This window comes from Corapipo altera, unplaced genomic scaffold, assembly GCF_003945725.1.
Source record: "Corapipo altera isolate COAL_440 unplaced genomic scaffold, ASM394572v1 1, whole genome shotgun sequence".
NCBI classification, from domain to species: Eukaryota; Metazoa; Chordata; class Aves; order Passeriformes; family Pipridae; genus Corapipo; species Corapipo altera.
In genome coordinates, this window is record NW_020884873.1 from 17,544,599 (window position 1) to 17,572,582 (window position 27,984).

Genomic DNA, 27,984 nt, shown 5'->3' on the forward strand with positions numbered 1-27,984 from the left:
GTAGTGTTTCAAACAGATTGAAATACTGTAAACTTTTACGCTTACTTTGAGGATGGAGAGAGTGGAGATTAAATTGCATCCTTAATGTTGTAGAACTTCAGTCTCATTAGATTCACCTCTAGAATTAATTGATTTAAAGGTAACTTCAGTTGCTACAAGAGAAATATATTTTCATAAATATTTAGCTGTATGGTGTTCAGAATGATCATCACTATTGTTATTGCTAAACAGAGCATAAGGATTGGAGTACTTACGTATTTATGCCTTTGAAAGTTTAGTTAGTGCTTGTACAGTGGTCTGTAGAAGTTCTTGCAGTCTGGAATGTTTGTGGACTACTGTTCATTGTTGTACCTTGAAAACATACTTCAAATTTGTCCTCAGTTTCTGAAAGCTGACTAAGTCAGAGGATATTTCTATCAATGAGACATACTTACATTTTCAAGGAAGTTTTTGGGTTTGCCTCACATTTGGAGAACACTTTGAGTGTTTAGTAACTGGACTGCATACATTTATTTTTTTATTTTTGTCTATTTTTTTTACACATGGTTTTTAATGTGTAATTCTCACTAAAATGTTTGATGGATAAATCCTGGTGTTCTTTTGAATGACATTAACTTCTTTCGGTATCTTTTTTTCCAGATGGTCCTCTTCCTGACCCAACTCTGATACGTGCCAATGTGCCAAACCAAATGATGAATCGCATGCAGGCACAGCCAGGTAAATATTTGAAGGAAGTTGGCAACTGTGATTTTTGAAGTAATCTTGGAATTGGGCAGCTCTTGCTGAAGTGTCATAGACTTTGTTTTATGTGCAGTTTTTCCATTTGGTTAAGAAAACAGCTATATTTTATAATGTTTACATAACTGTATAATATATATAAAACACTAATAGCATTTCATGATTTTGTGAATTTGAGCTACACGTTAGCTGCTTGCTTTGTTAAATAAAGAGCTTTTGGAACTTCTGATCATGTGTACATGGGGTGATGGGGTCAGTCAAACATAGTGAGCCCAGCCACCTCAGGTGAGGACATGTTGGTGGCAAAGAGAACGTGGTGAGAATTGTTGCTCATAAGAATGGGGTAGAACCTTTGTTACGCGTTCAAGACGTGTTATAGCCAACATGCAAAGTACATGAGGAAGTGAAGATACAGTTTGAGATTCAATAAGTGAATTTCTAATATCTACTTAAGATAATGCAACTTTCTGTAGAAAGTTGACCTTCAAGAGTAGGTGTGACATTTTTCATTATTTGTTGTGTATTCCAGTAGTTCTCTAACTTACAAGTTTTGGAAACAAGTCATTCAAGGGGAAAAACTGTTCTGTATTCTGAAGGAGTATGGTAGCTTGGACACTATATTTAAAATTATTCCATGTAATTAGTTGATAGAAGGCAAGATATGCTTGAAAACTGCTTGCTAGAAAGCAGAATTAGGAAGAAATGAACAGCATTTCTTCTCAAAATGTTGAATGGTGGCCAAAGGAGAATTCAGGCCTTTGTTTATAAGTGTTTTTTTGCATAAACTCACAGGAATGAATCAGTTTGGCCAGATGAACATGCAGCTGTCACCGATGGGACCCCGGCAAACCCCTCCTCTTCAGCACCCTGGACAGCTAAGTCAGGCTGGGGCCATGAACCAGGTCAGTGTGCCTTCCCTCCAGGGTGTTGAGCTTGCAGGTTTGCTTCTCTAGGCTGTGGCTTCCTTAAAAAAAACCAAAAGAAATTTAAAAATAAATCAAGAATCACTTCATTCTCTTGGCCCTTTAGTTTCTGCCTTTTGCATCTCCTCTCAAAGATCTGTCTGATCTATGGTAAACCTTTAGATCCTTGTAGTAAAAATTGCCTAAAAATTAAGTTGAAGTGGCTTTTTGCTACCTCCTTAGAACAAGGAATAAAAATCTTAACTCACAGTCCCAGTTTGAAATCAGTAACCTTTTACTTAGCTTATATAATAAATTATCATAATTCCTGTCTTTTGAGAGGAGCTGTAAGCAGCCTTTGGATATTGTATCCTAAAGATAAGTGGCAAGCATCAGCTTCTGCAACGGGATAAATGTTTGTTTTGGGCTTTTTCTGTAAAATGTTACGGCGGTATATGCACGTTGTGTGAAATGAGTTCTTTTCTTTTTCAACAGATGGGATTTTCTTCACGTATGCAGCAACCAGGAGTTGGCCAGCCTTCTGGTCAGAATCAGTTTCTACAACAGACCCAGTTCCCTTCTTCTTCCCCGGGAATGAACACAGCAAGCATGCCTATGACTCAGCCTGGCAATCAGACACCAGTCTCTCAAGTAAGTTTCTGATTTCTGGAAGTGGTGTCAGTGGGCTTTGTCATATACAGGTTACATTTGTTCAGTTTGTAGTAATGGAGAACAACTTGTTTTTTCAAGAGCCATTTGGACTTATAGTCAACTGAATTCATTTATTGAGACTACCTTTTCCTGATGTAGCACTGGGAATGGCAAGGGTGAAACATTAACTTGTTCTCAGGCTTAACTTTAAGTGTTACAGAGGAATTGTTTTAGGTTTGTTTTTATGGAGTAAAGAAGAAATCGTGACTCAGCATGCAGTAGCTAAGAGTCTCTTGCTGAACAGCGAAGCAGCAGAGCCTGAGAAATTAAGAGGTGGCAGAATAAGTCATGAAAAGGCACGTCTATCCAGGACCAATATGTGTTGCTGGCTTTGGGGGATTAGGAGGGTTGTCACTAGTAAAGATCTGAACTTACAGTCTAGCAGTTTCCTTTCTGTCCTTTCCCTCTCCCTTTTCAGCAAGAACCTTTCAGGCCAGGAAGAAGTAGGGAACGTCAGTTTGCTTCTCACTGATGCTTCTTCCTAGTTTGCAGGCAAGATTATTGTGGAGTTACAGTTTTATTTCCTTGACCAATACAATTTTCTTTTTTGTAATTTTGTAATGGTAGAGTTACAGCTGTACTTATTTGTGATGATAAATTCAGTTTCTAGTCTTGGGGGTGGAGGCATGGGCACACTAAGTGTACTTGAATGCAGTTTTTTCACTGTGGTGCATTGTCCCATATTCAGGATGTAAAAATCTGCAGTTTTAGAAAGAAATGCTTTGCGAACTGAGAGTGTTGGTGTGCCATTCTTTAAATATATCAACAACTATAAGTTATTCTATTGAAACTTCTCTAAAAGAGATGACTAAATTATAAAACAACCTTATGTTTGTGTAGACAAAATAAATCAAATAGACCATTTCTGCTTTTGAAAGAGTTTTTAAAAACGAAGCTGATAGTCACATTTTTCTTAAGTATGCTGTGAGAAAGCAGCCATTTGACAGTAATTTCTCTTGCTTTTCTGTAGCAAATATGCATTTGTCATAGCAAATATATGTCTGTTTTCCCATAGGCACAAATGACCAGCGCTTCCTGTCCTGTGAATTCTCCTGCAATGGCTCCAGGTTCTCAAGGGAGCCATATTCACTGCCCACCTCTTCCACAGCCTCCCATGCACCGAAATTCTCCTTCTCCAGTACCTAGCCGAACCCCAACACCTCACCACACACCCCCAGGCTTGGGATCACAGCAACAGCAGGCAGCAGCGGCTGCCACTACTGCCCCGACACCTGTTTCTCAGGCAATGCCACCTGGACCACAGTCCCAAACTATGCACCCCCCTCAAAGACAGACTCCAACTCCTCCACAGGCACAGCTGCCTCCACAAGTCCAGCCTCCAGTTCCAGTTACCCCTTCTGCAGAGCAACAGCAGCAGCCCTTGTCACAGCAGAGCACGACTGCATCTGTTCCCACACCAACAGCACCGCTGCAGCCTCAGCACCCCACAACACCTGTAAGGAAATACTTTAGTTTTGCTTTCCCTGCAAATGTTTAAGTGGAATGTTTAATCTTCAGTTGTGGAGCTTGTTTGTTTGTTTGTTTCATTTTTGTGCTCCTGTCATGTTTAATCTCAAAATAGGGTATGTTTTTGTATTTTTCCATCAAGACAAGTCTGTAGATCATCTGGTGTTTCCAGAGAGAGGGAGTATTTTTCAGAATTCTAGTGCATGTTTTGAATTTCACTGTAAACATGGATGAGGTTTTTTGTTATGTCTACATATGCATAGTGCTTGTATGCAACAGGGAGACAATGTCACTTTCTGTGTACTAGGCCTTCCAGTGCATGTTTCTGATGCATATTTTTCTATAGTTGAACTTGAGGGGAAGCAAATATAAGGACTAGAGTGCATTTAAACTCGGTGGAAATGTAATATGGGTAAAATGTAGATTTGAGGAAGAAAAATAAGTTCATTAGAAGCCTATTTGTAATGTGTGTTTTGTTCCCTCAGCTTTCACAGCCCGCTGTAAGCATTGATGGGCAGGTATCCAACCCTCCATCTACCAGCAGCACGGAGGTGAACTCTCAGCAGACTGTTCCAGAGCAGCAGCAGCCACCCTTGCAGGAAGTGAAAATGGAGATTAAAACAGATGAAGGGGAACCAGAGCAAACAGAGCTGCAAATGGAAGAAAAATCTGAGGTGAGATTGACCAGATGTTGGATCGAATATCTTCCTAGTGCTGCTAGATGCTTTGTCTCCGTGCAAGTCATTCTTTCCAGAGTTCAGTGAGAGCTGCAGTTTTGATTGTCTTCATCTTATTCCTAAAGAAGGGTCTGTGTTTTCTGGTGAAATTGTGGTAGAAGTCAGTGGCCACAAGAAAGGACCAGTGGTAACGTGATTGCAGCTGTGAGACTTTGTTTTGGTAAATGCCGATGTGAAAATGCACTCATGTCAGTCCTGCAGCTGTTAAAATAGCAGATAGTAGGATGAGAGGAAATTGGCTTCAAGTTGTGCCAAGGGAGGTTTAGATTTGATATTAAGAAAAATCTCTTCACTGAAAGGGTTATCAAGCATTGGAACAGGCTACCCAGGGAAGTGGTTGAGTCACCATTCCTGGAGATGTTAAGATGTGTAGATGTGGCACTTAGGGATATGGCATAGTGGTGGATGTGCAGGTTAATATTGGTGCAGTGCCAGGTTAATATTGGACTCAACCTTAAAGGTCTTTTCCAACGTAAATGATTCCATAGGTACGTGATGGGCTACTTTACTGGGCTTTGACAGCTTGTCACGAAGGACAACTGGGATTATGGCTACCAGTAGCGTCATCCTGGCAACCCTGGTACGAAACACTGTTAGAACTGCCTGAAGAGCTGGAAGGTTACCCATGGAGCTCAAACTTGCTACTACTACAGTGTTTAAAGATGCTTTCTAACACATTTGCTCAAGTTTTAGGCAAGTTTTGAGTACAGAGAAGATACCTTTAATCTTAGGAAAAAGTGATGAGTGGAATGACAGATAGGTTTAAAGGAGAGAAACATGGATGAGTGGCCTCCCAGGAGACTTAAGTGACAGGTTCCAAACTACTTTCCAGGTTAAAGTAGAACCAGTTGTAGAGGAGTGTAAACCAGACCCAATGGAGCAAGAGGAGAAGAAACCTGAAATGAAGACTGAAGTACCAGAGGGGGAAGAAAGACCTACTACTCCAGCTACTCAGTCTTCTCCGGCAGCTGGGCAGTCTAAGAAAAAAAGTAAGCAGGAACACTGTTTTGACTGAAATTCACTGCATCTCCCTAGAGAAATCTTGTGGGGTGGGGGGAAAACCTGGGCTTTCTTTTTTGGTACTTAGTAGGCTTATATAGATTGTCCTTTGTGGCTTTTGGACAAAAATATCTAATAATACATGTGCTTATAATTGCCTTTGGGCAAGTTCTTTAAGGCTTTAGAATTAGACACTAAGCCTTAGTAAAATTGTCAATACAGTAGAGATTTGAAATACTCAGTTACAGATTTTCTAGACATGTTTTTTCTTGGGGCCTCAGAGAGCTGCTGTATCTGGAATGTAAATCATCTCTACTCATTTTAGCAGTGGCTTCCTCTGATCTCTGTGTGTTCAGGTGATTGTTTTAATATCCTCCTCAGAACTCAGTGTTACAGAGGATAAACAAGCCTTGCTAAGTACCTTAAACCCATTGTCTGTAGTCTTTTTTTCCACAGACCTCACATTTTCTAGTAGATTTCTTCCTTACAGCTATTTCTGCTGTCTTTCTAATGTTGATTGTTTTTCAAAGTTTTCAAGCCAGAAGAGTTGCGGCAGGCACTTATGCCAACACTGGAGGCACTTTACCGGCAGGATCCAGAGTCTCTTCCATTTCGACAACCTGTGGATCCCCAACTACTAGGAATTCCTGTGAGTGCCTTAGCAAGATGCTTTCCTGGCTTTAATTCAAAGCTACTGTATTTTGACATACCTGTTTGAGAAGAGCTCAAGTCTGTCTTGTTAACTTATACTGATGTCTTTGGAGACTTTTGGCTTAGGCAGTGGAACATAAAAAGTTTGACTTAGGAAAGTTTGTTTGATTTTGTGTTCCTTTTGATAAATAAGCAGATATGCCATACATTGAAGTGATGACCAAGAGATCTCCAGTGCAGTGTGGGCTTTTTATGATTGTTGCTTCATGTTGCATTGCTTTTATTGCTGAATTTCATAGGTACCTCTCATGTATAAAACTTGTCTGAAGACATGGGAAATTAAGCTGATCAAGACCACTTTAAAAAAAAAAATCCATCAAGGATACCTGTTATAGGAAAGGAAGAGACTCTTCAAGTTATAGGCTGAATTTTCTGCTTATTTTAGAACTGTCTTGAGAAGACAGTTATTGTTCAAGGATCTGTGTTTTAAAGTCTCCAAATTGACCACACAACTTCAGTATATATAAACAAACATGTATATGTAGAAGTCCTGCTTAGGTGCTTCAGGCAACATTTTTTTGCCTGAAAGATATTTTGTTTGGATTTGGGGTTGTTTGGTTTTTGGTTGGTTGGTTGTTTTGTTGGGAGTGTTTGTTTGTTTTGGGGGTTTGTTTTGTTTTGTGGTGGGGGGTTTTATATTTTTTATATTTTGGTTGTTTTTTTATTTTTGTTTGAATTTTCACAGACACTGCGAAAATTCAAGATCTATTGTATTGCAGGCATTTATATATTTGCTAATGTTTTAACAATCTTTGTCATATTCTGCAGACTTTTGTAGAAGTTGCCTTGTAATTGATGGTGGATTGGACAAAGACATGGAGGAGTCATAATATCTTTTATCATAGAATAAAGTTATTTGGTTTTGTTAGGTTAGCTGGTCTATTAAAACCAATTACTTTCTTTTAATGCTTTTGTGTATATCTTCAGATCACAATGGCTGCAAAAACATTGCCATTTTCTACTTTTTGTAATACTTGTTTTGCTGATTAAAATTAGAGTGGCTTTATTTCATCAGGAGTGAATGAGAAACAGCAGCTGAGACATAAAGGAATAATGAAAAGAAAGCACTAGGGAATGATATGTATTACTTAGAGATTGCACTGTGTGTGTCACAAGCAGTTTGACAATCAAGTCATGGAAGAAACAGTTTTTCATGATGAGAAGGATTTCTATGCTGAGAATGCACATGCTGTCATGGCACAATGTAGTTCTGTAGTAGTGTTCTGATAATGCTGCGTATTCTTGCAGGATTATTTTGACATAGTGAAGAACCCCATGGACCTTTCTACTATCAAGAGAAAGCTGGACACAGGACAGTATCAGGAACCATGGCAATATGTAGATGACATCTGGCTCATGTTCAATAATGCCTGGTTGTATAACCGCAAAACATCCCGGGTGTACAAGTACTGTTCCAAACTGGCCGAGGTGTTTGAGCAAGAAATTGACCCAGTTATGCAGAGCCTGGGCTATTGCTGTGGAAGAAAGGTAAGAAAATAAATGTCTTTAGTCAACTGCTTGCTTCCTTGTATTGAAGGGGAAAAATATGGCAGTTGCACTTGTTAGCAGTTATAGTGTGTCAAAAATTCTGAAAGTTTACCAGGATTTAGCAATCCTGAGTAATCTGATTTTTGGGAGGTTTATGGATCTTTTATCTAGTGCTTAAATCATCTATTTGTGTATAAGCCCCTGGGAGGGAAAAGTCAGTAACTGAAGCCTTATTTTGATTAGAGTGAACCCTTTTGCCATTGCAAATTAAGCAGAAGCGCTGTATTTCACTGTATATTGAGACTATGTATTTCCATTGTCTTGTTTTGATACTCTCTTTGTAGAAGAGCTAACTTGAGAGTAACAACCCACTGAATGGTTTTTTATGACTAGCATTTCATAGACGTAGCTGTACAGAGAGATCTGTGCACAGAGTAAGGTGGAAGTGTGCATTGTCTGGGTCACACTTGCTTCCCACGGAGAGCAAGTGACAACCCGTATGAGTGCTAAGACAAGACATTCCTCTTTGCAGTTGGAGTTCTCGCCACAGACTTTGTGTTGCTATGGCAAACAGCTATGCACCATCCCTCGAGATGCCACTTACTACAGTTACCAGAACAGGTAAGGAAAGCTCACTTGGTGCTGTGTTGTGCATGCTGCGATCAATCTGTTACAGGTGTGCATGTATTTACATAGACACCCTCTTTATATGTGTATGCCTTTGTGTTTTAAGATAAAAACTTCTGCTGGAAGTGCTCTTGAATAAGAGCCTTGTGCCTTGTGTGTTAATAATGATTTCTTTCTGCGAAGTTCACTGCAGCCTTTGCTCTTCTTCTTTTGTTTACAGAAATGTGATGTTTTACTACATTTTTTATCCTGCAGTTAATTAAATCTTCAGTTACCTACAAATCATACATACAAGTCAGTTGCCTTTACTTCCTACTATGCAGCAGTATTTTTCACGCAGAACACTCAGTAAACTATGCAGCAAGTATATTAATGCTCGTAATACATATTATTCTTGACAAGTCTGTTTTTCTCGTGATGTTAACACTGAAGAGCAAACTTACTTTTGAATTGCACATCTTAATTGGAAGATCTGTGTATTCAGATCTTCAGCAGATTGATGCTTGCTTTTTCTCACGAAGTTTCCTAAAGGGAATTGTCTCAGCAGTAGCTGTCAGTAACTCTGTAAAATGCTGTCACTTTTACAGCTCTTTTGAATATCTTTTTTACTTTGAGTTTATTAAAGGATTTAAACCTATTTGACTTCTGAAAGAAAGTTTCTTGCTAGGCATCTCTACCAGTTGGGGAAGTGAGGCAGGAAGAAGCAGGGAAAGTCATGCTTTAGCACTGCCGTATCTCCTGGCCTGTCAAGAGAATGCACCTGATAGAGCAGAGGACTGGTTAACTCCAAACTATGTCACCTCCATCCATTTATTTAATTCCTGCTCTCTATTCATTCCAACACATTAAACAAACAAACAAAAACCCCAAAGCAAACCAGAACAACAAAAACACTAAGGATTTTACCTGAAAGCCAAGAATATTTTGCAAGAATTGTAGGTTTTTTCAAGCAACCAGTCAGATGAAAGCAACCAAAGAGCTATCTTAACCTTTAAAGGCTTTATAAAGGTTTATAGCAGTGACTTGTTTCCTACTTTTTCACTCCTGTTGTATCCCATAATAATTATTGTAGTTTTAGGCTTATACGTTGTGTAGAGCTTTTCATATCATGTCAGTATCTTCTGCTTATGTTTGTCTGTGGGCAAGTTCTAGATGGACCAAATTACTCAGAAATCTGAGATGTTTTATGTGTTTTCAGACATCAGAAGGGAACGTTTGCACTGTAACAGGTGCATACATGTGTCTTGCAGATTACATTGTAAATACACATACATATATATCTATTGACTGAAATGTATAATTCCAGAAGTACTATTCTCTGCGTTATCTCAGATGAAAACGGAGAGAGGGTTGGGACCTGTTGTTCCAGCCTAATAGCTGCTATATTATTGGTTTGTGTGGCTTTATAATGAACTTGTTTGAATTTTATTTCTTTTTATTTTTAGCTGTCTTATGCACTCAATTAACATGCCTTAGTGATAGAGAGGCTACAGTTTTAGAACATTTTTGAGGTCTAGGGTAGAATCTTGAATTAATCTCTATTCAAGTACAAATGAAATAGTTCTCTCTAATGCTTGCTGTAGTGATGGCTAGACTGTTCTAGCAAACTGGGCTATGGCTGAATCATATCCACGTGGAGCATTATGTGTGTAGTTAATGTTAACATAGAGTTTAACAGTTCTATTAATTGGTCTGTAAGAATTTTGAGGACAGACTTTATTGTTCTTGAAGTTTCTGATGTTTAGCTTTCCCTTTCAACTGGGAGAGAATCATGTGACCTTTCAGCATTTATACATTTAAGATGGAAGACTGTCCCTCTTCCATTGATCTCCTGCAGATCCTCCTGCCAACAGAACTGCTGTGCTGATGTACAAGTCAGAGTAGCAGTTCCTCCTTCCTTCTGCTCTTTCCCCCTGTCTCATTTTAATTCTTTGCTGTACGTGGCATGGATTATTAAAATGAAGAGGGTATGGGTATGCTAAAATGGAATACTCTTGTTTAATTTGTTTTAATTGTTTGCTGCTTGTGAACCCATTTGAGATTTAATGCTAATCTGTGCTTTGCCTTGGCTTTCTGCTTTGTGTTGTCTTGTCCTGCTTCTATGTTTTTGTTTTTGTCCTGCAAACCCCCATTTCTTTGTTTGTGTGTGTGTGTTATTTTTTTAATTTCTCCTTCATGCTTGTCATTGTCTGCACTTGGCTTGATTGCGCAAAAAAACCAAAAAAAAAATCCAAACCAAAAAACCAAACCAACCAAACTCAATGTGGGGCCCATAAATCTGCATCATTGAATATCCTTGTCGCCGTTGATGACCTGCTCTCTGCTCCTGTCCCTTCCTTGGCCTGCTGTGATTGGTGGCTCCGTTGCTTGACTTGGGCTGTGTTGTGTGGACGGAGCAGTTCACCCAAATATGGCCTTCTTGCTGACAGGTATCATTTCTGTGAGAAGTGCTTCAACGAAATCCAAGGGGAGAGCGTTTCTCTGGGAGATGACCCATCACAACCTCAAACGTGAGTTATTTGTGTTTGCTTGGGCTGTGCATTCATAAGCTGTATCATGGCCTACAGGGCTTTCTCAAAGGGAAGGAGTTTAGCTTTAGGTTTTTAGGCTACTAGAAGGAGGACAATATATTCTTCATAAAAGCCTCGGCTTGTGCTTGTCTTTAAAATCTGGACTGACCAAACTAGTGAAAAATAAGCACTTAGTGCTTAAAATTGCAACTCTGCCAATAGAGAGGAAAGAAGAAAATGGCTTTTTCCCTGAGAAAAAGTGAAAGTATTGTACTGCAGAAAAATAACCGTGCCTGCAGGCAAATAGGTGGCAGACATAGCTTGAAATGTCAAACGTACCATTTTCTTTATACACTGGCTATGCTATTAAACTTGTATTCAACATCAGGTTGTTTTTCATCCAAATCAGAAGCAGGCAACCTACTTCTGCCATACAGGTCTTTCACTGTTGCAGTACCATCTGCTTATGAGAAATGTTGTGCAGTTGTTGAGAACACAGTAAAAGTCTGTGCATAGATTTAGTTTCCTTTTACCATGTTGGTGTCAAACTGTTGGGCCAGTCTTTGATTTTGCTGTACCCTCCTCACACCTACCCCCCAGAAAAAGCTTGAAATAAAATTTTGGTAAAATGCTGTAGGGAAGTTAAAGATAGTGTATATAGTAATGGCTGGGCTAGGGTTGCAGGGTTTGGAAGCTGAAATACATCCTTTGAAGTTAATGTTGGAGGAGAGCTAGGGGAATCTGAAATAAGACAACTTACCTCAGTAATTAAAGATAATTGGAATTCTCTGCCTGCAGAGTATGAGAGCGTATCAAGTAGTCTTTTCACTATTAAATACTGATCAGACCCATCCAAAACTTGAATGTCAGCAAGCTTTAACATTCATCCTGTAGTAAAACTGAATAAGGGAGCAATATTTTTCTATACAAGCCGTTGTCCCATAAAAAAATGTTTTCCACAGAGAGTTGAGTATCATATACTCTAGTTGTCTGTCACTGTGTAAAACACAACTCCTTTCCTTGCAGTGCCAGTGAGTGTTTAAAAAAATCTCCTTGCAAGTTTTGTCTTGGTTTGTGGATAGGTGTGGTATGGCATGAATGTTTGTTGTCTTGCGTTAAAACTGAGTTTTATTACCTGTTTCTCCATAGCACGATAAACAAAGAACAGTTTTCAAAAAGGAAAAATGATACACTGGATCCTGAACTGTAAGTATTGCTGTTGCACTTTGAATGATGCTTATTTCATTATAATTATTTTGTAAGAGATATGTTATTCATTCGCAGTCAGCTTTGTCTTTCAATGTTTTCCAATTTCACGTAGCTCTGTTAGCTGGCAGGGGCTGCTCAGTAAACAGCATATCTGGCATTCCGTGCTGAGAACCCAAACCACAGCACAACTGTACTTTGGAAATACATAGCACTGGATGTATGTGCTGAAATTACGCCATTTTGTTGTCTTGCATGTAGATTCGACAGAAGGATGAATGCAGATAGCTCTGCTTTGAAACCTTGTGGTAAATGCTGAAGTCTCAGAACTGATTTGAGTCAATTGGCAGTAGCTTTTGATGCTGTTTTTTTTTCTAGCAGTTGTATGTTACAGGCCTGTACTAGAAGGAAAAGTTGTTAAGTTTTGAATCAGCCAGTTCTCTTCTGTACTGTTCTGGAATCAGAACTGTAGTCATTCAGTAATGTTAAGATGATGGTGACTCAGCAGCTTTTCTTTATATTCCTGAGAGAGTTTTTTGAAGCTACTTTATGTGGTCCCTCCATTATACACCTGTGTGACTACTCTGTGAACATTATCTTCATTCTCAAATGAATCAGCAAAAAGGATATTTATTATTCCTACACCATCCTTCTAAGGGCATGAGAGTCAACCAATTCTTCTGTTTTACAAAGACTGTGGGAAGGAGAAAATAGTAACTTGATTCATAACTTTTCTTTCCCTTTGTTAAAGTGAAGATAGAGCCTAACACTAGAATATAAACCTAATTTACAGTATGATACTATATGCTCTATGCAGATTACAACTATTCAATCAAATTCTCAAACTCATAGATAGGCATGTTCAAAAGGAGTCAGATTGTCCTGATACCTGAAGCAACCTTAGGTATTTTGGGGAATTATATTCACCAACATCTGGGAAGTAGACCATATCACTTACCTCAGTTCTCCTTAAATCTCTGCTAGTCTTCTGAAAGTGACTTGGATATTGCTTCTGTTTTCTTCCTTCCCATCTTTCTGCAGTATATCTGCAATGTACCCCAGGGTTTGTAGTTTACAGATTTTATCCTTAGAAGGTCTTCACTTTTAAAGAAATGAGTGGATGGCAGTAAGACAAACCAATTGTAGTAATAATGTGTCCCTGCATAGTCTACCTGATTTGAGCTGACAGGTTCTTAATTCGTTCTGGAGGCTGTTCTCATCATAGATGTACCTTCTATGTTATATAGGCTCTAAAGCCTAAATGCTAGAAGTCCTCTAATTAAATATTACAAAATATGCAAGCAAGTCATTATACTACTAACCTTTGCTCCCCTTTGCGCTTTTTTTTGCCTTCTGCAGATTTGTTGAATGTATAGAGTGTGGAAGAAAAATGCACCAGATCTGCGTTCTTCATAATGAGATAATCTGGCCTTCTGGGTGAGAAATTTCTCCTTATTAAGTAGAGAGCATATTTAGTATTTACTACAGCTAGTGCATAAACTTCCTTATATAGGTTATGTTTAAAAGAGTGTCTAATGGAAGAAGTTGCAGTCCCTGAAAATTTTACACAATCTATAGGATAACATCAAATTTAGACATCATGTCTGACTGTTGTGTGTTAAGTTGTTTTTAATCTTTAATGTTTCTAACATTTCTTTGTGTGGAAGAGGGTGTTTCAACCTTTTATGTTTAAAGACACTAGCCCTTCATGAAAAGATGTTTTTAGTTCTGGTAACAGTTTGAGTGATCGGTTTTCTGTACAAACTATACTGCTTTGTCATTTTCAAAAAAAATTTTGTAACAACTGAAGAATTTAGCAGGTGAATTAACATTTTTGACCTTGGTGATCATATTTAATTTAAAAAACAATATAGTCTTGTTTAGATGCTTCATGGTTCTTGATCAACATACTGGGTTTTCTTCTGATTGATTTAAAAGCTTTTCATAAAAAATGTTAAAGTTCTAGAAGAGCTTAAATATGTCATTTCTTGACAAGAAATCTATGAGAAAGCATTCTGTTGTCCCATCCACATTGTTGTGGAAGAGCGTGGACACCCTGTAACTGAGGAATAATCATAGAATCATTTCAGTCTATCATGTATTTGGGCATTTTAAAAAAAAAATCAGCCTTTTGCTTAGTGTTGTGGTATCTCATCTTCATCATAGACAGCAGTTTGAGCTGCTATTGTTAGACCTGCCAGTGGAGACTGTTTCCTGGACTTGCAGGTGGTGACATGGGTGACTGACAGGAGATGCAGCCCCTGGAGCTTAGATCCTCCTCTGCAGCTCTGAAACAGTTGAGCTGTTTCTGCTGGCACTGTTCTTCATGCTGTCTTTTATTTAAAATTTCAGTTAGTGTATTTTCCAGACCAGATAAGTTCTGGTGAAAGATTTTGCTTCTGATGGTGAGGTGCTAGAGGACTTCATGGTCTGACTTGGGGTGACTTCACTGTCTCCTGTTTTTGCCTTAGCTTCGTCTGTGATGGATGCCTAAAGAAAACAGGAAGAACCAGGAAAGAGAACAAATTCTCTGCTAAAAGTAAGATTCTGACACTTGCACCAACAAATTCAAGTAATATGTTAATGGGGAAGAGGTGGCTTCTATGCTTGTTTTGCATTTATTTCAGTTTTTTGGAGTTATAGGATACTTTTGGTCAATTTTGACCATCAGTTCTGTGATGTTCAGAATGATACTCTGTCGTAGAAGATTAATACACTGGTTTAGAGCACTTCTATTGCAAGATACACATCCTTTTATCTCAGTTGCAGTATTGATAGTGTTGTGAAATAGCTGCTGTATGACTGCAGTCTAACTTAAGTTTATGATAACGTGTTCAAATCACTGTGACTACCGCTGCTCTTAAGAGCTTTGATGGAGATCAAGATTGCGTCACCTGCTGACAAAACTCTCTACAGACATTTCCTCTTGATCAAGGCAACTGGTTTGATGGCTGTGTAGGAGGAAATGTGTGCAGTCATTGTCCATCTGTTCTGTAGACAAAATAAGTCTTTCAGAAACTTCTTAGGTTCGTGTACTTCTTATAAATAGTGAGGATTTATGTTTCTACTGAAATAAAAAAAATCCCTAGCCAACTAATAGCATCAAAATTCAACAGACCATTCAGTGAATGGTTTTAACGTCTGAGTCTTTTTTCAAAATCTCCAAAATCAAAACTCCCTAGATTCAGGAAGAATACAAGGGTTCTTTTACCATTTCTATCAGTTTTTGTGTCTAGCAACCTGAAAGTATTGCATACTTAACGTAGTAGAGTGATGTTTTAACAAAAGATGTCAAATTGGAAAAATGAAAAGCTGATTGGCAGATGTGTAACTCTGCCAGAAGTAAAGGCTAGTCATGAGGCAGGCCCTGTTACACCAGAAGTCTTATATTCCCTTTCAGCTTTAGGTTTTTGTTAACTAATTTTGTCCTTCTTTAGTTTTCCTTCCATTGTTGAAATATATTCTTTTGGTAATTGGAGAGACTAACTTGGCTAGTATGGCTTTATAGACAGACTATACTTCCAAATGCAATGTCTACCTGTGAAGATATGTCTGAGAGCAGTGTTTTGTAATCCAGTTTAAGTAACTAATAACCTCTATTCAGGAGGAACCTTAATTGTGATTGACTTTTAAGACAGATGGAAATTGTTTTGAAATACAGATTCTTCATTCATTTAAATAATGTATAAGCCATAAATGTGCCTGCAGGGGAAAAGCAGCTCACCCCATCTAGAAGTGTTAGGGTTTAAAGGTAAAGCTTTAATTTACGTTAAGATACTGCATGTGTTAACAGTCACTCTTCATTTAACATCTGAGTAGAGAATTCACATATGAACAGTTCAGGTTTTTATATGTTTAAAGCTGTATTTTTCTCCTGCAGGGTTACCAGCTACAAGACTTGGTACCTTCCTGGAGAACAGAGTCAATGATTTCCTAAGACGACAGAATCACCCTGAGGCAGGAGAGGTTACAGTTAGAGTGGTACACGCATCTGACAAAACTGTCGAAGTAAAACCAGGAATGAAAGCAAGGTATGTTCTTTCCATTTCTAATTTTGCTTTCTTTTGGGGGATGTGGAAGTTATTTGTCCTTACATGATACTCTTTTGATTAAATAAAATTGTTTAGGTTGGAAAATACCTCTAAGATCGAGTCTGACTGTTACCCTAGCACTGCCAAGGCCACCGCTAAACCATGTCCCTAAGTGCCACATCTACACGTCTTCTAAATATCTCCAGAGATGGTGACTCAACCACGTCTCTGGGCAACCTGTTCCAATGCTTGATAGCCCATTTTGTGAAGAAATTTTTTCTAAAATCCAATTAAAAAAGACTCTTGTATTCAAAACCCCATCACCAGCCAGTTCTTGACAAACAGATATTCCAGCAGCATACTAATTTGTTATGATGTGGGTCATCTTTTTCATGGTAAAAAGTGGATGCCCTGTATTTGAGTAGTCTGTAAGTGTTTAACTTTAAATTTGCACTAAAATTAGTAGTGTGGTCCTCATCTGTTGCCTTCACTAGTAACATGCATTCTCTAACACGCGAACATACGTGGTATTCCTCTTTACCCTCTAAACTGCAGGTTTGTGGACAGTGGAGAGATGGCTGAGTCTTTCCCTTACCGAACAAAAGCTCTTTTTGCCTTTGAGGAGATTGATGGTGTAGACTTGTGCTTCTTTGGGATGCATGTGCAGGAGTATGGCTCAGACTGCCCTCCTCCCAATCAAAGGTGAGGAACCTGCATGAAGGTTGATTTCATTTGGTACTCTCTCAGTTGGGTGAACCTCCTGAAGTTCTGTATAGAGCTTCCTGTGGCTCATGTGAGACCCTTAGTGCTGTTAAGTTCTAGAAACAAAGTAGCTTCTGCAGGGAGTAGGTGAGTGTTGCTTCTTACTGGGAATGCTGGCTGGCAATGTCACCTTAAGGATCACTTATCAATATTCTCAAGGAAGGGATTGCATAATTTTAGGGAGATGAGACTAGGATATCGAAAGGAGGCCAAGTTTCTAGAGGTAAATTAGGATCAGAGACTTCAGAGACTGCTGTTGTAATGGATGCTTCAGATGTATAAAATAACATGAATAAACTTGTAGAACTACTTTGAAATCTCTCTTCATCCTCATACCTTCTTTGGTTTTTTCTTTTTTTAGGCGAGTGTATATATCTTACCTTGACAGTGTTCATTTCTTCCGCCCTAAATGCTTGAGGACTGCTGTCTATCATGAAATACTAATTGGATATCTAGAATACGTTAAGAAACTAGGGTAAGTATGTTTTTAACGTTTTCTTCTGTACAGCATTTGTGATAGGTAGTTTTTAGTGCAAATTAAATTACTACATTGTATAGTTCAGAATATGGTGCCTAGGTATCACATGATAGAATATTGTAGCAACAACTGTACATAGTTGAAATAGGGAAGAGACAAAAAGGAGTCGCAGGCTTTTCAGGAAAGGCTTATGCTGCAGATATTTTGAGGTTTCCAAACTCACATAAAACTTTCTTAAATCTAAGTAGAAAAAGTGAACCATTGTCTAGTCCATAAAATTTTGCTGTCCATGTTGTTTGTAGTGTAGTCCTTGTGTAATGCCACTGCTTTAATTAGGTCATTCCTTTGGGCTCGCCAGTAAGTTCTTACCCATGTTTAAAGGAGAAACTTAAGTGTATTCTGTCTGTACTGATTAACTCTGTAATAGTTGTATAAGGTCCCTAAGGAATCTCTTGCAGAAGGAGTAGTTGAAATTGTAAGAAACTGAAGAGTTAGGAGAGAAAGAGAATATACTTGGGACAGCACAAAAGAACAAAAAACAACTGAAGTAATGAGAAAGGTAGAAATTAAATGACTATGATTACTGAAGTAGAAAAGGCACTGAAGTAAACATCAACCTGTTGTCAAAGGTATCTGGTGTAGCTTGGCAGAAAGTTATTTGTGAAGAAATTGTTAGAGACTATGTTTAAAGCAGGTCCTTGAGAAAAGTTAGGGGAGTTGAAATGGAGGTGAGTGATACTGTCTTCAGTGAGAATTTAGTAGTTCAAAAGCATACATTAGGCTTTTTTCTGTTTCTTTTATTGTGTGTTTTCTAACCTGCAAGTCTGTACAACTGCTGTACAGAGCTCAGGCCTCAGTTTTACTTAATGTTGTCTTCTGTGCTAATGGGTAACATCAGGATCTCATTGTGGGAAAACAATATTGGTCACGCAGTATCATCTCTTCGTTCTCAGGCAGAAAGAATGACAACTGGCTGCAGTTCCCAGGGTTTGGGTAGGGTTCTGCAGAGCTGTTTCTCAACATGGCAAGGATGGTTATTTTTCTCTAACTTGAGAGCTGATTATTCCTCCTACTGGAGTTCTTTTCTAAAACTTATAGAGAAGAACTGAAGATGAAGAAGTGATCTTTGGAGTTATATTCTCTGCAGCTGCTACTATTTGGCTGTCATCTATCTTGATAGTATTCTAGACTGTGCACCCAATAGCATGGGTTGACAGGGACTGTTTATTCCCAGATAAAAGGGTGAAACTAATTGGTAAAACTGATTCTCAAAATTAAAAACCAGAGGATTTCCAATAGAAAAGTGGAAATTGTGTTTAAGTAAATCTGTTCTTAAAATGTTGCTACATAATGAATTACTGCAGTGTCTCAAGCTTTTATAGTGAAATACCTCATCTCTCTTTCTCCCATTAGTTAATTGGGAGATGGTAATTGCAGGTCCATATCAGGCTTCAGTTTTTATCTAGGCTGGAAAATGAACACACCTTAGATACAGACTACTATATATATAGCTCTGAATTTAAAAAAATGCGTGAAAAGACGAAAAGATTATTGCCTAAATGGGGACGGAACGAACACTGGAATTAAAACGAACCAACACTGTACAATTACAGAGCACTGTAATTATTGTCCATCTGGGAACTGCGGCCAACTAGGTGGTGATGCCACCTGGTGGCAGAGAGGAGAGCGCGCGAGTGTCGTCAGAGCCCACATGTCCCGTTTTTGTCTAACCATGCCAGGTATACTACTGGACACATCTGGGCATGCCCACCCAGCGAAGGAGATGACTACATCTTCCACTGCCATCCTCCTGACCAAAAGATACCCAAACCCAAACGACTGCAAGAGTGGTACAAAAAGATGCTGGACAAGTCTGTGTCGGAGCGCATTGTCCATGATTACAAGGTGTGTTAAGTGTATGCTGGGGGACGTTGACCGATCTTGTCTTGCCCTTCTTCCTTGCCTTATTGTGCCTGATTCTTGGCATTTATTACATTAGTTTTAAGTGAATTGGAGTTAAAACATATCCTCTTCGAAGCATTTAGCTTCTGAAATTGTCCTAGCAAGACTTTTGAAATGATTCCTTAGAACAAACTAAATTCTTGAGGAATACTGTAAAAGAGAGCAAAAGAAAATACATGAAATCTTAAATATCTTCTTGTGTTAGATAAAATTGGAGGGTTAGGATGCTCATGCAGTTAGAAGTATGTAAAATCTTTGGAATTATCACTACTTCAGCTATTGTTGAGATTATAGTGATTACATTGTCCCATTTGGTAAGTATGCATATTGAAATCTAGCACATGGTAATGATTTTTTTCCTTCCAAGTGGGAATATTTGAAATGTATTTGGCAAACTATAACTGATGCAGTGTTAAACCTGCACTTAGAATGTACTCTCATGAAATGTATTGAAATATTAAGCTCTCCTCTGTTTGGTCTGCTGATGCCTTTTTTTGTCATTTATTGGGAACTTTGCCTATGGTTATGTGACTTGTAATAGTGGTAACCAATAGTGGCTTTTCTCTTTTTTAGGATATATTTAAGCAGGCAACAGAAGATCGTCTAACAAGTGCAAAGGAGTTACCTTACTTTGAAGGGGACTTCTGGCCTAATGTTCTAGAGGAGAGTATTAAGGAACTAGAGCAAGAGGAAGAAGAACGGAAGAGAGAAGAAAACACTAGTAATGAAAGCACGGATGTAAGAATGCTTCTGCTATTTCATGATCTAATGTAAAGTTGTGATTATATGTGGCTAATTATAAAAAAGGAGGGGGCCAAGGCACTTTGGTTAACTGGCCTTTTCACCTTTCACTGTAAGATAAATTTCAAATTTACAGTTTGTAAATTAGAGCTGTTAAAATACCACTAAACTACATTTCGATGAACAGCAGCTGTTCATATGGCTTTAAACCTATCTAATTACCAAAGGCAATAAGGTTGAAACAGCTGCTAGTTGAATATTTTTCTGCTGAAATCCAGTTGTTATCCATGTTCATGTTGCCACTTCAGCCTGACTTGGAAGTGTTTTTCCTTAAGCTTTAGCTTTTGAATAGTGGCTAACTCTTTTCTTCTAACTTAACATGTTCTAACACCAGTCTTAGCAGATGCTCTGAGAAGGTAGCGGAGTGCTGTGAGTTAGTACACTAGCTTTACGGTATTGAGGGTCTGAAGCACAAATTACTGCTAAACTGGGCTACTTTAAACTAGAGAAACTTCTTGCTGGTGTCTTGTGTAGGGGTTTTTTTGAGAATGTGCAACTGTGTTTTCACATTCCACAAAAATAAGGCATACTTCTTAATTCAGCAATAAATTTGAAAGTGAACAGATGCAGAATTTATGCATCTGCCTATCCTTGGATCTTCTAAGCTTTTATGGAAGAGGTGGTGAATCTAGGATAAGGTTAGTACTTTTGCTCACACAGTAGTACTTGTTAGTTAATTCTGTTTAAATGCTGCTGCTTCATCACCTTATCAGAGACTAGATTTTTGTTGGGGTTTAGAATTTTTTTTGCTAAAAGACCTCTGGATCAAAAAAGTTAGGTTTAACATTACAATTAGAAATTGTGCTTCTCCTGTGCTGCTCTTTGCAATGCCTTCTTTCAAGGACTTAGTTCAATCTAAGTGCAAGAGTAACATGGGAATTAGGCAACTGGATATCACATTTGCATTAATTAACATCTTTCTTAGCAAGGTATTGTTTGTTTTCCACGTGGTATAGCTGCAAGTTCCCATCTCTCTAATACACGAGAAACCTCTCGCAAGGAATTGCTTAGCACTCTGTGTGAGATTGGTCAGCATTTAGTTGAACCTTCACAGCAGTTTGGCCCTAAAATCCTGAGGTGGAGCAAGCTTGCAGAACATTACTATTTAACCTTTATTATTAAAAATATTTTTAACTCTTCATTGACCTTATGTTTTATCTCTTGAAAATGAGACAGTTATAAATTGTACTGTCAAATGAAGTGATAATCATTCATGGTCACTGGAAATTTCCGTTCTGGCAGTTATTTTAAGCGTAGGAAAAATGCTTATTTGGATAAGAATTGCTTTGATCCTTGGTCATCATATGCTGTCATGTTTTGGGGGGCCCTTTGACCAGCCCAGTGAGGAATAAATGCTCATTGCTAACTGAATATAGTTGAAATTAAACTGACCTCCTTTGTTGACTGTTGGAGGATGTGACAGGAGGAAGGTGAATGCTAGAAATAGCACTGCTAATGTCTTTTGGACTCAGAACAACAGCTTCATATCAAAATCAGTTTAGTGCAGTCTATTAAAAACAAATCTCTTGGAAAGCTGTAGGAAACTAAATTTAGGTGGTTTAAGTCTTTCTTACTTCTGGTTAGTGTGGTATCAGTTGTACTTTTCATTTATTTTTATTTTTGAATTGCACTGAGAATTCATCTGCTGAACCCCTTTGTGATTGTCCAAGAGGTTCTTCAGTATGCAGCTGTGTCAGACAAACAAGTTTTATTAAGTAATGTTTCCCTTGCACCTTCTGAGCATTTATGCTTTCAGTATTTTTAGATGTGTGTCTTGCTGATTTGGATATCTTTTGGAGTTATTCTAATGGAATTAATTTAATGTTTCTGGGGACCCTGATAAGTGTCTTCAGAGTAAATTATTGTGTTTTGTCCTGCAGTTACAGAATATTTGAAAGTAATAAAATGCTAAATGTTACTTGGATACCTGACATGAAATGTCTTTAAAATTACTAGGTGAGCAAGGGAGACAGCAAAAATGCCAAAAAGAAGAACAATAAGAAGACAAGTAAGAACAAGAGCAGCTTGAGTCGTGGCAATAAGAAAAAACCTGGCATGCCCAATGTGTCCAATGACCTCTCCCAAAAGCTGTATGCCACTATGGAGAAGCACAAGGAGGTAAGAGTTGATTGAATGAGGAATATGTATTTTACTTCAATAAAGAGGTGTACAAAGCTTTGATACTTCAAACAGTCATGCCCTGTAAATTATACAGGTTTGGCTGGAGAGTTGAGATGCACACCAGACAGACAAGTGCCAGTAAGTCTGGATGCTCTTTGCTGTGAGGGCAGTGGAGATAAATGCAATTGTGCTCGTGCAGAACTTCCTAACAGTCTAGATTGTCACAACAGTTTTTCTGTTCAGTCCAGTGCCCCTTACCTAATGCTTTGGAGGAAGGTGAACCTGCAGGGCTCCCAGAGGTCTGAGATTTCCAGGTCCTTACCAAGCACACCACCTGGTGACATGTCATTCAAGTGTTAGTTGGTCTTGGAATTGGACTCTGTGTAATGAGTGTTTTTTATTTTTTAGGTCTTCTTCGTCATCCGTCTCATTGCTGGCCCTGCAGCCAACTCCCTGCCCCCCATCATTGAACCTGACCCACTCATCCCATGTGACCTGATGGATGGGCGTGATGCTTTCCTAACCCTTGCTAGAGACAAGCACCTGGAGTTCTCCTCACTACGAAGGGCCCAGTGGTCAACCATGTGCATGCTGGTGGAACTGCATACACAAAGCCAAGACCGCTTTGTTTACACCTGCAATGAGTGCAAGCATCATGTGGAGACCAGATGGCACTGCACTGTCTGTGAGGTATGTTTGGTGAAGTCTTCCCTGTTTCTGTCCCTGTATCTTTGTGCCCAAAGTGCTTTTTACCTGAACTGATTTCTCATTGTTAACTGATGGAAAAAGATCTGTACAGTTCATCCACTGGCAGTAGAGAAAGAAAGGAGAGAAAACATTTTCCAGAACAAGCGGTTCCACTAATCTGCTGCTTGGAGTGATTCTTGTCTTCTACTTTCAATCTGTGGAGAGCTGAAGTAGAATTGTGTTTCCTGTGGTTCATTTGAGGTGCTGTTGCTTAAGCAGTTGGGAACTGTAGCAGTTGCTTGAGCTGTAATGGTAGGATGAGCTGATTTTTCTGAAGAGCAGTGCATACTTTCTTCACGAAGAGTCAGAAGTGTTGGGCTGCACTATTTCTGTAAATAGGGCGTTCTGCTGGTTTTCTGGGTTTTGCTATGCTACAAGTCAGATCCCAGTACTTGGGCAACTCCTCCACTGCTCCAGACCACTGCACTCAGTCTTCAATGCTGTGCCCTCCAGGAGCTGGACTGTCATTGACTCTGGCTTGAAACTTAGGTTTTTTGCCTGCTGGAAGGGAATAGCTGTCTCAGATTTGGTTCTGAAAAGCTCTGATTAAAAGCTGATGATTCCATTTGCTCTGGTTAAAATAATATATGGTTTTATTTTCTGTTACATACCAAAAAATAAATTCTAAATTAATGACTCCTGAGAACTTGGGTCTTTTCCTTAAAGATCAATTCCTGAGCCCAAACTCATGTGCTGTCGCATTCACAGAAGGTAAATGCTGTTCTGTTCCTCTCTCAGCACACACTGTTGTTTAACTCATATCTGCAAACTAAAAATGCAGCTTTCATTCTCCTCCTTTGAAAACTGGTACCTCTTCTGCCACTCTTGCCCTCTTCTTTTGAAGCAGGAGCAGATGGGCAGCTATTTGTTCCTTGCCTCCTTCTTCTCCTTTCTCATTGGGAAAGAAAGGGGTTTTTGTGGCCCAGCTGAATAATGGGTGGCTTATTATCTCAGAACAAACTTGTTTTTCAAGGTATATGTATTTGTGTAACTTTCAGATGCCTGTACACCCACACACTTTCCCTGGCTATAATTTGGATTTATTCCTTCTCTAGTACCTCAGTGTGGCATAAAAGATTGAATTTTTCCCTAGAGCAACAATTTGCCTGGAACAGACTGGGAGTAATTTGTTGAGGCGGCATGACATCATTTATTCCTTTACTGCATGGAGTCTCAGGAACGCTGATAACTCTTCCTTTGTTGTCTTTTCAGGATTATGACCTGTGCATCACCTGCTATAACACTAAAAACCATGACCACAAGATGGAGAAATTAGGCCTTGGTCTAGATGATGAGAGCAACAACCAGCAGACTGCCACCACCCAGAGCCCTGGTGATTCCCGCCGCCTGAGCATTCAGCGCTGTATCCAGTCTCTGGTCCATGCCTGCCAGTGTCGGAATGCCAACTGCTCACTGCCATCCTGTCAGAAGATGAAACGGGTCGTCCAACACACCAAAGGCTGCAAACGCAAGACCAATGGAGGGTGCCCCATCTGCAAGCAACTCATTGCTCTCTGCTGCTACCACGCAAAGCACTGCCAGGAGAACAAGTGTCCCGTGCCCTTCTGCCTCAACATCAAACACAAGCTCCGGCAGCAACAGCTTCAGCACCGCCTGCAACAGGCGCAGATGCTCCGAAGGAGGATGGCGAGTATGCAGCGCACCGGTGTGGCAGGCCAGCAGCAGGGATTGCCCTCGCCCACACCAGCCACCCCAACGACTCCAACGGGCCAGCAGCCCCCAACGCCACAAACCCCACAGCCCCAGCCTCCGCCTCAGCCTGTGTCGCAGCCTCAGCCTGCGCCTCCCAACAGCATGCCACCCTACACCATGCCAAGAACTCAGCCCCCCAGCGCTGTGTCCCAGGGCAAGGCAGGTGGCCAGGTGACGCCTCCAACTCCACCCCAGCCACCGCAACCACCAGTTCAGGGTCCTCCTCCGGCAGCAGTGGAAATGGCCATGCAGATCCAGCGGGCAGCAGAGACCCAGCGCCAGATGGCACAGGTTCAGATCTTCCAAAGGCCAATTCAGCACCAGATGCCCCAGATGCCACCTATGGGAATGAACCCTCCACAGATAGGCAGAGGTCCTAGTGGTCATATAGATCAAGGAATGGGGCCAGCGGGAATTCAGCAGCAGCCGCCATGGGTGCAGGGGGCCCTGCCCCAAGCTCAGCTGCAGCCAGGAATGCAGAGGCCATCCATGATGTCAGTAGCCCAGCCGGGTCAGCCAATGAATATGGCCCCTCAGCCAGGGATGGGTCAAGTACCTGGCACTGCTCAGCCCAAACAACCACCTCTGCCCCAGGCGGCCTTACAAAACCTACTGCGGACTCTCAGGTCTCCCAGTTCACCCATGCAGCAGCAGCAGGTGCTTAACATCCTTCACTCCAACCCTCAGCTGCTGGCTGCTTTCATCAAGCAGCGGGCTGCCAAGTATGCGGGGTCCCAGAACCCGCAGGGCATGGCAGGTCAGCCTGGCATCCCGCAGGGGCAGCCAGGCCTGCAGCCACAGCAGGCCATGCAAGGGCAGCAGGGAGGGGTGCACCCCAACCCAGCCATGCAGAACATGAACCCCATGCAAGCAGGAGTGCAGAGGCCCAGCATGCCCCAGCAGCAGCCACAGCAGCAGCCGCAGCAGGCCATGGCTGGGATGAATCCTCAGGCGCAGCAGATGAATATGAATCACTCGGGAATGGCTCCCCAGTTCCGAGACCTCCTGATGAGACGGCACCAGATGATGGAGCAGCAGCGCCACCAGCAGCAGCAGCAGCAGCAGGGAGCAGGACCAGGGCTGGGGCCAGGGATGGCCAACCACAGCCAGTTTCAGCAGCCCCAGGGCGTCGGGTATCCCCAACAGCAGCAGCAGCGAATGCAGCATCACATGCAGCAGATGCAGCAAGGAAACATGGGACAAATAAGCCAACTTCCACAGTCCATGAGTGCAGAGACAGGAGCCAGTTTGCAGCAGGCTTTCCAGCAGAGGCTACTTCAGCAGCAGATGGGGTCCCCAGCTCAGCCCAATCCTATGAGCCCCCAACAGCACATGCTCCCCAACCAGGCCCAGTCCCCGCACCTCCAGGGCCAGCAGCTCCCTTCATCGCTCACCAATCAAGTGCGTTCTCCGCAGCCTGTTCCCTCACCACGGCCCCAGTCCCAGCCCCCCCATTCCAGTCCATCCCCTCGGATGCAGCCTCAGCCTTCTCCACACCACGTCTCCCCGCAGACCAGCTCCCCACATCCAGGACTGGTAGCTGCCCAGGCTAACCCCATGGATCAAGGGCACTTTGCCAGCCCGGACCAGAGTGCAATGCTTTCCCAGCTTGCTAGCAATCCCGGCATGGCAGGCCTCCATGGTACAAGCGCCACGGAACTGGGGCTCAGCTCCGAGAACTCAGACTTGAATTCAAACCTTTCACAGAGTACACTAGACATACACTAGACACATTGTAGCATTTTGGGAGCAAAAAAAAAAAAATTTAAAAAAAAAGAAAATAAAAAACTTATTTTCTCAAGACTTTTTGTACTGAAGACAAATTTTTTTGAATCTTTCTTAGCTAAAACAACATTTTTCCCTGGAACACATCTGAACTCTGCAGCAGTAGTTTGTGGTTTTAAAAGCAAACCTACAATGAACCTGAGGGACAGTAGAGTACAAAGAATATATTTTTGTTATGGCTGGAATCATAACCAGTCCTTTTTCTTTGTTTTTTTTTTCCTCGTGTGCGTTGGGGAGGTTGTGGGAGGAGGATGATCTTTTGGTTGTTCACCAAAGGATGCCCTGCTCATACCTCCAATAGGTTTTATTTTTTTTTTTTAAATTAATGAAAATATGTAATATTGATAGTTATTATTTACTGAGGCAGATGGTAAACATTTTCCCAATTCTGGTTTTTCTTCATGTCACTGCAAAAAAACCACCACAAAAACAGAACAACAGAAAAAACACAGGAGAACCTTTTCCTAAAACCGGAGGACAAAAGGGGTTAATGTTGCTTTAAAAAAACATTACATATATAAATATATATATATAAAAATAAATACCAGTCTTTTCCTCTTTGGTTGGAAATATGTCAATTCTTTGAAAAAATGTAAAAATATTAAATAACTCAGTCCCCTCCTGAAGTCTACTTTTGTCCTCCAAGAATTTTCTATACAAGAGTCTGAGCTTAAAAAAAACTTCAAGTATTAAAGTAATTTGTACATGTAGAGAGAAGACAACATTTTTGCAAATACACAGGGGCAGCTGCCAAATGGATGTAGTATATATATTGTGGTTTCTGTTTTCTTGAAAGAATTTTTTTCGTTATTTTTACATCTAACAAAGGAAAAAAAAAAAAACATAAAAAAGAGGGTAAGAAACAATTCCAGTGGGATTATTTCAACCTGAGAAAAAGTCCCTGGGGTTTCTTCTTTATGCTTGCTTTCTCTCTCCCATGCCCCTTTCCCGCCCTCTTCCACTTTCTGTAAAACTTGAAAATAGAAAGCAAAAAAACCCTCAAATGTTGTAAATCATGCAATTAAAGTTGGTTACTTATAAATAAGAACTTTCGATCACTGTATAGACTGTTAAAAATTGATTTCTTATTACCTATTGTTAAATAAACTGTGTGAGACAGACAGTCTGTTTTTAATGTTTCCCTTCTCTCCCACATGTGTTGCTTGTTCTTAAAATGGTGGGGGTAGCGGAATATGTGCTACTTCAAATGTTGGCTGTTTAGAAGTCGGAGAGCTATTTAATGTATATGACTGTTTTAAAATGCAAATCTCTAATAAGGGATGTGGAGTAATAATTAGTCTTCTAAGCGGACTCTTTTGGTACAGCTCTGCATTCGCGTTGTTCCCGGCATGTATCTTACCAAAGAAACGAGGTCTGACCTCGACAGTTGTGCCAGTCAGCTCTACCCCACCCTGCTCACACAGCTTGGGAGCAGCTGATCTTCAAAGGACCTATTTTGCATTTTGAAATGAGAACTATTGTTTGGAT

At 40.2% G+C, this 27,984-nt stretch overlaps 1 protein-coding gene across 1 annotated transcript in view; it reads left to right on the forward strand.

Annotated features, from left to right (window-relative positions):
- The window catches only part of EP300 (E1A binding protein p300), a 60,752-nt gene extending 33,117 nt beyond the window's left edge, over nt 1–27,635 (forward strand). Inside the window, exons 11-31 of the mRNA XM_027658885.1 lie at nt 640–717; nt 1,531–1,640; nt 2,136–2,291; nt 3,367–3,807; nt 4,304–4,492; nt 5,388–5,544; nt 6,085–6,203; nt 7,514–7,753; nt 8,286–8,374; nt 10,810–10,890; nt 12,040–12,096; nt 13,456–13,533; nt 14,568–14,635; nt 15,977–16,127; nt 16,683–16,829; nt 17,251–17,364; nt 19,107–19,272; nt 19,903–20,067; nt 22,087–22,248; nt 22,660–22,941; nt 24,211–27,635. Of these exons, the coding sequence (XP_027514686.1) occupies nt 640–717; nt 1,531–1,640; nt 2,136–2,291; nt 3,367–3,807; nt 4,304–4,492; nt 5,388–5,544; nt 6,085–6,203; nt 7,514–7,753; nt 8,286–8,374; nt 10,810–10,890; nt 12,040–12,096; nt 13,456–13,533; nt 14,568–14,635; nt 15,977–16,127; nt 16,683–16,829; nt 17,251–17,364; nt 19,107–19,272; nt 19,903–20,067; nt 22,087–22,248; nt 22,660–22,941; nt 24,211–26,439 (5,279 nt within the window). The 3' untranslated portion in view covers nt 26,440–27,635. The remainder of the gene's footprint in view (nt 1–639; nt 718–1,530; nt 1,641–2,135; nt 2,292–3,366; nt 3,808–4,303; nt 4,493–5,387; nt 5,545–6,084; nt 6,204–7,513; nt 7,754–8,285; nt 8,375–10,809; nt 10,891–12,039; nt 12,097–13,455; nt 13,534–14,567; nt 14,636–15,976; nt 16,128–16,682; nt 16,830–17,250; nt 17,365–19,106; nt 19,273–19,902; nt 20,068–22,086; nt 22,249–22,659; nt 22,942–24,210) is intronic.
- The last annotated feature ends 349 nt before the right edge of the window (nt 27,636–27,984 follow it).